This window comes from Onthophagus taurus, chromosome 5 (assembly GCF_036711975.1).
Source record: "Onthophagus taurus isolate NC chromosome 5, IU_Otau_3.0, whole genome shotgun sequence".
In the NCBI taxonomy this organism is placed as follows: Eukaryota; Metazoa; Arthropoda; class Insecta; order Coleoptera; family Scarabaeidae; genus Onthophagus; species Onthophagus taurus.
The window spans coordinates 6083475-6096220 of record NC_091970.1 but is presented as its reverse complement, the minus strand read 5'-3'; the positions used below and the strand labels follow the sequence as shown (position 1 = coordinate 6096220).

Sequence of the window (12746 nt, the reverse complement as noted above, 5' to 3'; positions counted from 1 at the left end):
ATGCTTTGAAGAAAGTTAACCCTTTGAGCGTTATATCGTTTCGGGCGAAACTTCTTAGATGTTAAATTGATTAAAACCAACCATTTCGCTTATAACTTATAAGATTTTATAATTAAAATGCGATACGAAATTTAATTCAATCAATAAAATAGTTTAAAAAAAGTGGGGGTTTTTGAAATTAATCATTCACAATTATAAAATATTTTTATTCCCATGTATATATAGATTCTTTACAATATACATTAACATTATTAGCAAAACACATCGGATTGAAATTTTCACCTGTACAAGTAGCTCAAATTAATATCATTTTTATTTAGTAGTACTCAATTACCTACATTTCTTATTTTATTAAAACGAAATTTGAACATAAAATACCTTCGTTATAAGATTAATTATTTAATATACAAAGAGAATTATTAAATCTAGCAAATCCGTAAAAAATTAATTTAACGCTTCTCTCTAAGTTACAATCTTCTTAAATCTTCTTAAAGGTTAATTCCGTAATAGTGTTTAACACAGCCTTGTCACCAAAATAGGAAAACCTCTCGTTTATCATACAGAAAATTTACAGTTGGAAAAAGCAGGGGATTATATACACACATATACATCTCGAATATACAACAGCGGATTTCGTTATTTTCTTTTTTTTTTATATATCACATAGAATTCTTTATTAATTACACAACTTTTATTTATTAATCACTACCCAAAACACTTTTCACCGTCGAAGTAAAACCAATATTAACAAGAAAAGTATTAAAATTAAATTTGAGGGATGTTTCGGCGTTCTACTTGGAATTGTTGCGTCATCAATCGGACTTAATCTAACTGATTAAATTATTTGAAATTAATTTAAAATAAAGTGGTTAAATAAAAGTGCTTACATGTATTATAAGGATAAGTTTCGTGAATATTACTTCCGGAGAATCCCATCGTAGCCGGAGTTGACATCGTTATGGCATATCTCGGTTTCGGCTTATCCAACTCAATACTCATCTCGAAACTTCTATGATAAACGTCGTAAATTATCGCGGAACATTTAATTTTTAATCTTCCTTCGGCGAAAAGCTCGGGAGCTATAATTTGTCGGATGTTGGAAACAGCACTAAAAATTAAACAAGTATTAATAAGCATTTATTATTGTGCAATAATTTATACCTATGCGAAGTTAACCCCCACTTTTATATACGAGCTTACATCTTATACACAAAAAGAAATCTTGGAGAACTAATAATGTGGATTTCAACTCAACCAATCATATTATATACACTTTGAGAATCTGTTGCTGCTGGGTATCCCACAGAAATTGGTTAATCTTGTACAACATTGAAGAAAACCAAGGCCGCAGGAAATATAACAGATATGTTTGAAATCAAGGCTATATCATTCCAGGGCTAGTTCCAGCATATTTTAGCTGGAAGGGAAAATTCTATGAGTAATGTGAAGGGGCAGCTATCAGATCACCTCTATCACCTGTGATTGCCAATTTTTACATGAACCACCTAAACTCATAACTCATAACATTTCATGATCAAATTTACTATGGAAACGGATTCTGCGAAACAATTAGCTTTCCTGGATATATTGGTCACTAGAAAGACAGAACTGGAAGTGTATCGAAAGAAGACACATACGAGCAGATACCTGCAGGTTTCATCCCATCACCATCCACAACAAAAGAGGATAGTGATCCAAGCCTTGTTCAGCGAGCAGAACAGATATGCGATAAAAAGAATTTAAATAAAGAAGAAACATTTCTACAAGATGTATTGTAGAAGAACGGCTATGAAGGATATCCAGCGAGATACTAAACCACGCAAACAGAGGGAAGCCTAGATAAGTACACTAAAATCATCCAATTTTGACATTTTGTGTTTTATGCCATATCATTAGAAACTGGCGATAGATAAATATGAAATGATTATGGATTATGATTTCTTGATGCATTAGGAATATTTTTTATTCATAACGTCTTTCTCCATCAGTTTTAATCGTTAAATTATAATTGATTTTATTAAGAAAAATCGTCCAATTTTGACATTTTGTGATTTATGTTACATCATTAGAAACTGGTGATGGATAAATATGAAATAATTATGGATTATGATTTCTTGATGCTTTAGGAATATTTTTTGTTCATAACGTCTTTCTCCATCAGTTTTAGTATTTAAATTATCGTTGATTTTATTAAGAAAAATCGTTCAATTTTGACATTTTGTGATTTATGCTATATCATTAGAAACTGGTGATGGATAAATATGAAATGATTATGGATTATGATTTCTTGATGCATTAGGAATATTTTTTATTCATAACGTCTTTCTCCATCAGTTTTAATCGTTAAATTATAATTGATTTTATTAAGAAAAATCGTCCAATTTTGACATTTTGTGATTTATGTTACATCATTAGAAACTGGTGATGGATAAATATGAAATAATTATGGATTATGATTTCTTGATGCTTTAGGAATATTTTTTGTTCATAACGTCTTTCTCCATCAGTTTTAGTATTTAAATTATCGTTGATTTTATTAAGAAAAATCGTTCAATTTTGACATTTTGTGATTTATGCTATATCATTAGAAACTGGTGATGGATAAATATGAAATGATTATGGATTATGATTTCTTGATGCATTAGGAATATTTTTTATTCATAACGTCTTTCTCCATCAGTTTTAGTACTTAAATTATCGTTGATATTATTAAGAAAAATCGTCCAATTTTGACATTTTGTGATTTATGTTATATCATTAGAAACTGGTGATAGATAAATATGAAATGATTATGGATTATTGTTTTTTGATGCATTACGAATATTTTTTGTTCATAATGTCTTTCTCCATCAGTTTTAGTACTTAAATTATAGTTGATTTTATTAAGAAAAATCGTCCAATTTTGACATTTTGTAATTTATGCTATATCATTAGAAATTGGTGATAGATAAATATGAAATGATTATGGATTATGGTTTCTTGATGCATTACGAATATTTTTTGTTCATAATGTCTTTCTCCATCAGTTTTAGTACTTAAATTATAGTTGATTTTATTAAGAAAAATCGTCCAATTTTTACATTTTGTGATTTATGCTATATCATTAGAAACTGGTGATGGTTAAATATGAAATGATTATGGATTATGATTTCTTGATGCATTAGGAATATTTTTTATTCATAACGTCTTTCTCCATCAGTTTTAGTACTTAAATTATAGTTGATTTTATTAAGAAAAATCGTCCAATTTTGACATTTTGTGATTTATGCTATATCATTAGAAACTGGTGATGGATAAATATGAAATAATTATGGATAATGATTTCTTGATGCTTTAGGAATATTTTTTGTTCATAACGTCTTTCTCCATCAGTTTTAGTATTTAAATTATAGTTGATTTTATTAAGAAAAATCGTCCAATTTTGACATTTTGTGATTTATGCTATATCATTAGAAACTGGCGATAGATAAATATGAAATGATTATGGATTATGATTTTTTGATGCATCAGGAATATTTTTTGTTCATAACGTCATTCTCCATCAGTTTTAGTACTTAAATTATCGTTCATATTATTAAGAAAAATCGTCCAATTTTGACATTTTGTGATTTATGCTATATCATTAGAAACTGGTGATGGATAAATATGAAATGATTATGGATTATGATTTCTTGATGCATTAGGAATATTTTTTATTCATAACGTCTTTCTCCATCAGTTTTAGTACTTAAATTATCGTTGATATTATTAAGAAAAATCGTCCAATTTTGACATTTTGTGATTTATGTTATATCATTAGAAACTGGTGAGAGATAAATATGAAATGATTATGGATTATGATTTCTTGATGCATTAGGAATATTTTTTATTCATAACGTCTTTCTCCATCGTTTTAGTACTTAAATTATAGTTGATTTTATTAAGGAAAATCTTCCAATTTTGACATTTTGTGATTTATGCTATATCATTAGAAACTAGTGATGGTTAAATATGAAATGATTATGGATTGTGATTTCTTGATGCATTAGGAATATTTTTTATTCATAACGTCTTTCTCCATCAGTTTTAGTACTTAAATTATCGTTGATATTATTAAGAAAAATCATCCAATTTTGACATTCTGTGATTTATGCTATATCATTAGAAACTGGCGATAGATAAATATGAAATGATTATGGATTATGATCTCTTGATGCATTAGGAATATTTTTTATTCATAACGTCTTTCTCCATCAGTTTTAATCCTTAAATTATAATTGATTTTATTAAGAAAAATCGTCCAATTTTGACATTTTGTGATTTATGCTATATCATTAGAAACTAGTGATGGTTAAATATGAAATGATTATGGATTATGATTTCTTGATGCATTAGGAATATTTTTTATTCATAACGTCTTTCTCCATCAGTTTTAGTACTTAAATTATCGTTGATATTATTAAGAAAAATCGTCCAATTTTGACATTTTGTGATTTATGCTATATCATTAGAAACTGGTGATAGATAAATATGAAATGATTATGGATTATGATTTCTTGATGTATTACGAATATTTTTTATTCATAACGTCGTTCTCCATCAGTTTTAGTACTTAAATTATAGTTGATTTTATTAAGAAAAATCGTCCAATTTTGACATTTTGTGATTTATGCTATAATGTTGGACCTTACAAAGGCATTTGATTGTGTCATAATATATAGCATTCTGTTTTGGGAAAGTTCACCAACAGTAAGAACGCTATTCAAAGCTAATCAACTAGAAAGATGTAGGCCACTTTTTATAAAATCAGAAATAATGTCCGTTTACTCGTTGTACATTTATAAATGTTTGATGTTCGTAAAAGAAAATTTGAATGGTATATTATGTTGAGAGGAGTTACATAACTACAGTACGAGAAATCAAAACACGACCTGTAACTTTATGTTTTTTTGGGAATAAATAATTATTATTAATAGCCCGTTTTAGCTACTTTCCTTGCTTGCGAGGTGCTTGAAGAAGACGATACTGAATAAAATCCAGCAAATGGAATTAAGATCGAGCGTTTTATCATTTCGATAGAAAAAACTATGGACTATAGACCTAAATAATCGAGTACATCGTTTACGAGTAATGACTTCCGCTCGGTTGAGAGGTGAAAATATAAAATCATATCTAATTGGGGGCTAACTTCGCATAGGTTAATTTTACGTTTCTAATCCAAATTCATTCGTTTTTGGTTTTTGATGTCTTGTGTGGATTTGTTTGGCCGGCTTTCCATTGATATACCATGTTAAATTCGCGGCTGGTTTAGAATCTTTTGATGTACATTGTCCAACTAATGCTTCCCCCGCGCGGTATTTAGTGTTTATTTTCGTTATTTTCGGGTCTTCTCTCGGTGAAATAACAACCTGAAACGGGTTATAAATAGCATTACTTTTTTTTCGAAAAAATCGATTCGAACTCGTGCGTGCGATGAAAGAACATATTTACACAATTTGTTTGGTGGCACCTGGTGAAATAGAAAAACTCGGGAATTTACAGTTTAACCCACCATATTGACAACAACACTTTTCCCTTAATTATTTCTTTATTAATTTTTTTGCGAACTTACTTGTAGTTCTCCGTTAACTTCTCTAGTATAAAACCCGGGACCATCAGCGGTAACTTCACAGAGATAATCCCCGCTATTCTCCAATTGAACGTTGTCGAGAACAACTTGAGTAGCATTCGATTCGTATTCGATTACCCTCAACCCGGCTATAGGAAAATGCTTCATCGACGGTGTTTCTTTGGGGGCGTATCGAAAAAATTCTTTTCCTCCTTTGTACCATTTCACGGCATACAAAGCTTCGCCTTCTAAATCGTATAGACATTTCATTATTGCCTTGTCTCCTCTTTCGATCGATAAAGGGATGATAACGTTGACATCTCTCAATCCCAAACCACCTATAACAAAAAGAAAAATAAATAAATACAATAATTTTTTTAAATTTATACTTAAACTAATAGAATTAGGTGAGCAGATACTTTTTGTGTACACCCTCGGGATTTCTTTTTAGGGACCCATAAAACGACTTACAAAGCACGATAAGGGTAAACACCCCCGAATAAATCAGTGACGAAGGAACGGGAGTGAAGTTGTCGGACCCCTCTCTTCCTAATAAAATATATCGTCCAATCCCTTCATGGACCATCGTTTCTCATCTAAACGACCGATTTCCCTTGAAAGCTTTTATCAAGATTGCGGCCCTTTATGTGTTTTTCCATTGAATTCGCGTTTTATTAATTACTAAAATTCTCGTTTCGTCATAAAATGATGTATTTAATCTCGTAAGATGTAATTAGATTTTTACAAATCTATTATGATTAGATTATAAACTCAATGTGATAGGAAATTGGATATTTAGAGGAAGAAGACAAAGTAGTAGTCAAATAGTGTAATATAGTAAGCAGTTAATTGAAATTCAAAACCACTAGAAACACAAGATACAACTTTCCTGTCAGAAAGCACACCTATCTAAGTTTCTTCCGAAACACTATGAATTAATTTGGCAATGGAATAAAAAAGTTAGGCATTTTTGAAAAGTTTTCTTAAATATGGAGTTTCAAGTTGGGAGTGTTTGTAAAAACCGTTCAACCTAAGAGTACTTTCATCAAGAGTAGAGAGAAAAATATAGTAATAAGCACTAGAAATTAAGAATGAGCCAGCTCATGGAATATAGAACGAAGAAGACATGGAACGACACATAAAAGCGCAGAGAACAGTATGGCTGAGATATCTGGAAACGATGCAGGGAGAGAGAGGAGTGAGAAGATTTGCAGAATGGAGATCACAAGAACAGAGAGCTGGAGGAAGACCAAAAAAAATATGGAAGGATGATGTGATGGAAAACATTAGAAAGCTTGCAAACTTCATAGAGGACTGTAGGACTAAAAGGAGAAGAACATCACGTTCTCCGTCCATCTCAATCTCCTGTGACTACGAAAGCAATTCCTTCAAGATCTTACCAATAAGTCTTTCAAATCATTCATCTTAATATGTCTTACTACAAAATTGTACCTATTCTGGTCCCCACGGGTCATCTATTCTGCTTTTCAAAAGAAATGAACCGCCCCGTAGGAGTAGGCGAAGAACTTTGAAATTATGTAGAATCAGTTAGTCCATGTAGACAAACAAATGATTAAATTTTGACGGTCATCTGCCACAGCTGATAGAAATTATCTGTCTGTTAGGTCCTGAAATTACGTGTTGTTGAATAGTATTTTTCGGAGTAGTTCGCCGTTTGTTTGTGATTGTTGTCATTGCATTAGTAAAGTTAGTGTCTCAAAAATGTCATGAGTTCGAAGACCCGGTGCCTTTCCTTCAAGACTTTCCAGAGCCCGTCTTCCAACACGATAATGCGCGACCTCATATTGCTCACGTAACGTTAGAGTTCCTAGCACAAAACAATGTTCAATTGCCTTGGTCAGCAAGATCCCTTATTCCCGTATATACTTAAACCCTATTGAACATGTCTGGGATATGATGCACAGAAAATTGCGTCGATTACCCCATCCTCCCAACACTTTAGAGGAATTACGTCAACAGCTGCAGGTAGTCTGGAATGAGCTGTCCCAAGAGGCAATCGACCATCTGATTTGAGCATGCCACGAAGGGTTACTGAATGTATAAGAGTTTATGAAAATTTAATCATTTGTTTGTCTCTAGGCACTAACTATTTCTACGTAATTTTGAAGTTCTGCATCTTTTCCTTCGGGGTGGTTCATTTCTTTTGAAACCCAGTGTATATACATTTAAAGTGTCCTCCTATTTTCCAGCCTTTATGGTGAAATAACTCGTTCTAATATTTTCCTCAATTTCCTGTCAGAAACCTCGCACACCTATCCAACTTTCTTCCGATACACTATGAATTAATTTGGCAATGGAATAAAAAAGTTGGGCATTTTTGAAAAGTTTTCTTAAATATGGTGTTTTAAGTTGGGAGTGTTTGTGAAAGCCGTTGAACCTAAGAGTACTTTCATTAACATCAAGAGTAGAGAGAAAAATATAGTAACAATAATAAGCACTAGATATCAAGATACGATCGATGCAAGGTTAAGAATGAGCAACGAATTGTACCAGCTCATGGAACATAGAACGAAGAAGACATAGAACGACACATTAAAGTGCAGAAAATAGTATGGCTGGGATATTTGGAAACGATGCAGGGAGAGAGAGGAGTGAGAAGATTTGCAGAATGGAGACTACAAGGACAGAGAGCTGGAGGAAGACCAAAAAAAATATGGAAAGATGATGTGATGGAAAACGTTAGAAAGCTCGGGATGTCTCCCAACTCGGAATGGTACTTTATTGTGAAAGAAACCAAAGTTCTGTGACTACGGAAGCAATCAATTCAAGATCATACCCATAAGTCTTTCAAATCATTCATCTTAATATGTCTTACTACAAAATTGTACCTATTTTCCAGCCTTTATAATATTTTCCTCAACTTTCCTGTCAGAAACCTCGCACACCTATCTAACTTTCTTCCGAAACACTATAAATTAATTTGGCAATGGAATAAAAAAGTTAAGCATTTTTGAAAAGTTTTCTTAAATATGGAGTTTTAAATTGCGAGTGTTTGTGAAAACCGTTGAACCTAAGAGTACTTCCAGTATACCATTGGTTATCTAATATTTAATTTATTTATTTCCATTATTTATTTGCATTCATTTATTTATTTGGCGCAGGATGAAAGAAAGAAAAAGGATTTAGGATCTCGGAAACAACACGGACGAGAATTCTCCTGCATTTTTATAGCAAGAGGAGTATTTGTAAACATCTTCTAACCCCAATTACAAAGGTTCTACAAACTAAAAACAATACTACTAAGACTGTAACTTAACATTAATCCGAAAAACTGAATTGCAAAGTATCTAACACCAAAGAAAATAAACAGTTGTCATAATCGAAAAACAAATTCTCAAATTAATACTTAAAAATACCAGATTATTATTAACATCCAATGTGTAAGCATCCAAGATAAGAAAGATAAAAAGTTGCAAATACGGTTTAAAGGTGAGATATGATCAGTGTTACCGTTTCGGTACAATTGTACAGGTGTCCAAATTTCGATGAGTTTGCAGGATATCTCAGTTATTATGAAAAATAGAAAGTTGCGGATTTCGCGAACCTGAGCTACTTTTTTGTGAAACTTACAATGGCGCAAGTCAAATTTTCATAGCCCTTTTCGTTTTTGATATACAGGGAGTGTTTGAAATTTACGATTTTCAGACACCTCCTGCATCTCAGCTATCCGGAAAATTAGTAAGAAAGTAAAAACGGGTTCTAATAGATTTTTGCACGTGGAATCCAATGGTGCACGTAGAATTTTTCTAGTCATCACGGTTTTTGAGTTCATTGCAATTTAACTTAATACATAAATACGGGCAAAAGGGTCGATTTATCGCGTAAGCGATATCTTCCAAACAACCCAATCAATCAGCAGTATACTAAGTTATATAGAAAAACAATAAATGAACGGCAAGCTGCTATGCTAAACTTATGGTCACCAAAAACGGTGCAGAATGATAATTGCTGGAATAAAAGAAGAAGAGATGAGAAGAAAAGTAGAAGAAGAGAAGAGAAGAAAAGGGAGAAGAAAAAGTTTTTAGGAAGATACTTGGAGAGCCAATAAATGACGTTTTAGGTGGTTTTTAAATGTTACAAGGTGAGGAATATTACGGATCTCGATTTATGGTAAATCTTGGTACTATGGGTCGGGAACATAAGCACAGAATCTAACTGAGATCTAGTAAGTAAACCATGCGACGACAAGCGTTGAAATATACAATACAAATACCTTGGGGTTTGATTGTGAAGAACAGTATATAACATAGTTAATATACGAAACAATCTACGGTTCTGACAGCTTAATATCTGCAAATAATTACGGTATGGGGTTATGTGTTGAGATCTCTCGAGATCAAAGATATACCGTATGCAGTTGTTTTGAAGTCTTTGCAGTTTGTTTCGTAATGTTACCGAAAGATCAGGATATGCCGTGTCAGCATAATCAATATACCTTTCTGCAGACGGATTGAATTTGAGGTTTCCAGGACATTGTAGAATCCATAACCACCCCAAGGTTTCTAACCATGTCTGACAGCTGAATAATGTCTCCGTCAAGCATTAAGTGAATGGATGAAAAATTATTCAGCTTTGCCAGTAAAGGTCGACTGCCAAACGCAATTGCTTGAGTTTTAGCAATATTTAATTTAAGGCCATAACGTTTGGACCAATCCAAAATATTGGAAAGGTCATGATTAAGACGTCCAATAGCTTCTGGAAAATCAATAATAGTTGTCGTAGTGTAAATTTGGAGGTCATCAGCATACACATGATAATTACAAGAAATACAGTGGGTGACGGCATTAATAAAAATCGAAAAGAGCAACGGACCCAACACACTACCCTGGGGTACACCACATTTAATATCACAAGCAGACGAGAGAGCAGAATCAGCACGCACACACAAGGAACGACAGGAAAAGTAAGATTGAAACCAAGATAAACATGAAGAGGTAAATCCAAGGGCAGCTAGTGACGCCAACAAAAGATCGTGATCAACCGAATCGAACGCCTTGCTGAAATCAAGTAATACAAGGATGGTAACACAACGTTTGTCGCAAGCATACCTAATATCATCTGTAATCTTAATAAGCGCTGTTGTCGTGCTATGACCCTTACGAAAACCCGATTGAAAGTCGTTGTGCAAGTTAAATTCTTGTAAATACTCTTGAACTTGTAGATAAACAAGGCGCTCGATAGCTTTAGATAGAACAGATAAAATGGAGATAGGGCGAAAATCATTTAAACTTGAGGGACTCTTGGATTTAGGTATAGGGACAACACGAGCAACCTTCCAGATTGAAGGGAATGAGGATCGTTCAATGGAGAAGTTAAAAATGTGGGTAATATGAGTAAGAACAAGAAGTTTGAGACCAACTCCATCAGCTCCCACACTCGTAGACCTCGAGTGATTCAAGGCATCGCGGACTTCTGACGCTGTGACCAGGACAAAGGAGAAAGAGGAGGATTTAGATGAGGCAAGAATTTCAGAAATAGTTGTCATCACCACTAATGAGCAGAGGTGGGTTAGCAAAAAACCTCGTCAATGAATCCACATCACAAGCAGCCCGAACAGAGGGAGACTCAACCGCCCCTAAGGAACGCATCAACCTCCAAAACGTCCTCGGATTAGCATTGGATAGTCTCCGGTAGAAATACAATTTTTTGGCATTTCTACATTGGTGATTGCAACGGTTACGCAAGATCCTATAGTTTTCACGATTAATAGTATTTGGAATACGTTTAAATCAGTGATCTTATCTCATCACTTAACCAGGGTGCGGGCGAATGTCTCACCCTACGTCGTCTGAGTGGGGCATGCTTGTCATAGAGATTGATAAGTTTAGAGTTGAAGTAGTCAACCTTGCCATCAATATCGGCCATTCGATAAAGCGGGAGCCAATCGATCCTCTGCGCATCAGACAACAGCAAATCGTTATCAATACGACCCAGATCACGAACGGAAATAATGCGTTGCGAGAAAATATGTTGTCGTATCTGCACTGCACAGTAAATTAGATCGTGATTGGAAAATTGAGGAGCAGGGAGCTGACCATGCATAAGTATGCTGCTCGCACGAGTCGTAATAGTAAGATCCAGAAGCGAATGCGAAGTTGGAAGATGATGAGTTGGTTGTGAGGGCAGGATGGTCAAATTAAATGAGGAAGTAATGAAGCGAAGTTTGTCACTCCGTAAGTCATTTTTTAGCAAACAAGTATTGAAATCTCCCATCAGAAGAATAGTGTTATAATTAAAAGAGTGTCTCTCAAGGGTTTCCTCCAATTGATCAAAGTAGTTAACAAGAGGAGAACAGTAAAAAACGCCAAGTAATAACTTGTTGTAGGAACTTTTCAGTAAAGAATTAGATTTTTTTTTTTTTTATTTTGTAAGAATTTTTCATTTCTTTCTCGTGTTTTTTGATCTCATTATTACACTCTTCGTACAGAGTATAATAGTATTTCATTGAGCTTTGTCTTTGTATCAGCATATTTCATTAACATCAAGAATAGAGAGAAAAATATAGTAATAATAATTTTAATAATTTTTTGAGATATAACCCGCTTATGAAAACTTATATAATTCGAATATCTCAGTAAAGTATTAAGGTACAAGATTATATATACAAAACGAGAAATTCCCAGTTTCGGAGGCGTTAATCTTCGTCCTTGTGAGAGTACTAATCCTTGAAAATAAAACTACACGAGATGTCTACATCCTGTAATCCAGCTGTATCGCTCAACAGGACGAGTTCAACTAAAAGAGAACCTGTTAACTAAATTAAACCCGCCCGAACGCACGAAGTGTACATTAATTAAACAAGGACCTCCACGGTCAATACCATTCTGACTGTAAAGGACTGTTCGGTCCCGCCGCAGGATGAAAGAAAGAAAAAGGATTTAGGATCTCGGAAATAACACCGACGAGAAAATTCTCCTGCATTTTTATAGCAAGAGGAGTATTTGTAAACAGCCTCCTCCACTGAGGAAATTAAATTGTATAAATTAATCTAAAATCGTTTAATTAATTTATTCTTTTGTGGTTTTGTGTTTAAAAAACTAATAAGGATAACGTGTACGTTATCTCGTTGTAAGCTTGGTATTAACCCGTTGAATGTATTTATAAAACCTAGGTTTACATGGTGTTCTTTATTCGAATT

At 33.3% G+C, this 12746-nt stretch overlaps 1 protein-coding gene across 3 annotated transcripts in view; it reads right to left on the bottom strand.

The window, feature by feature from the left end:
• Positions 1-185: 185 nt before the first annotated feature.
• Positions 186-12746, bottom strand: part of LOC111426706 (fasciclin-3-like) — a 78799-nt gene continuing 66238 nt past the window's right edge. For all 3 annotated transcript variants that reach the window (XM_023061357.2, XM_071195756.1, XM_023061358.2), the window contains exons 2-5: positions 5591-5925; positions 5188-5387; positions 888-1108; positions 186-831 (exon numbers count right to left, since the gene is read on the bottom strand). In XM_023061357.2, coding sequence (XP_022917125.2) covers positions 722-831; positions 888-1108; positions 5188-5387; positions 5591-5925 — 866 coding nt within the window. In that variant the 3' untranslated portion in view covers positions 186-721. The remainder of the gene's footprint in view (positions 832-887; positions 1109-5187; positions 5388-5590; positions 5926-12746) is intronic.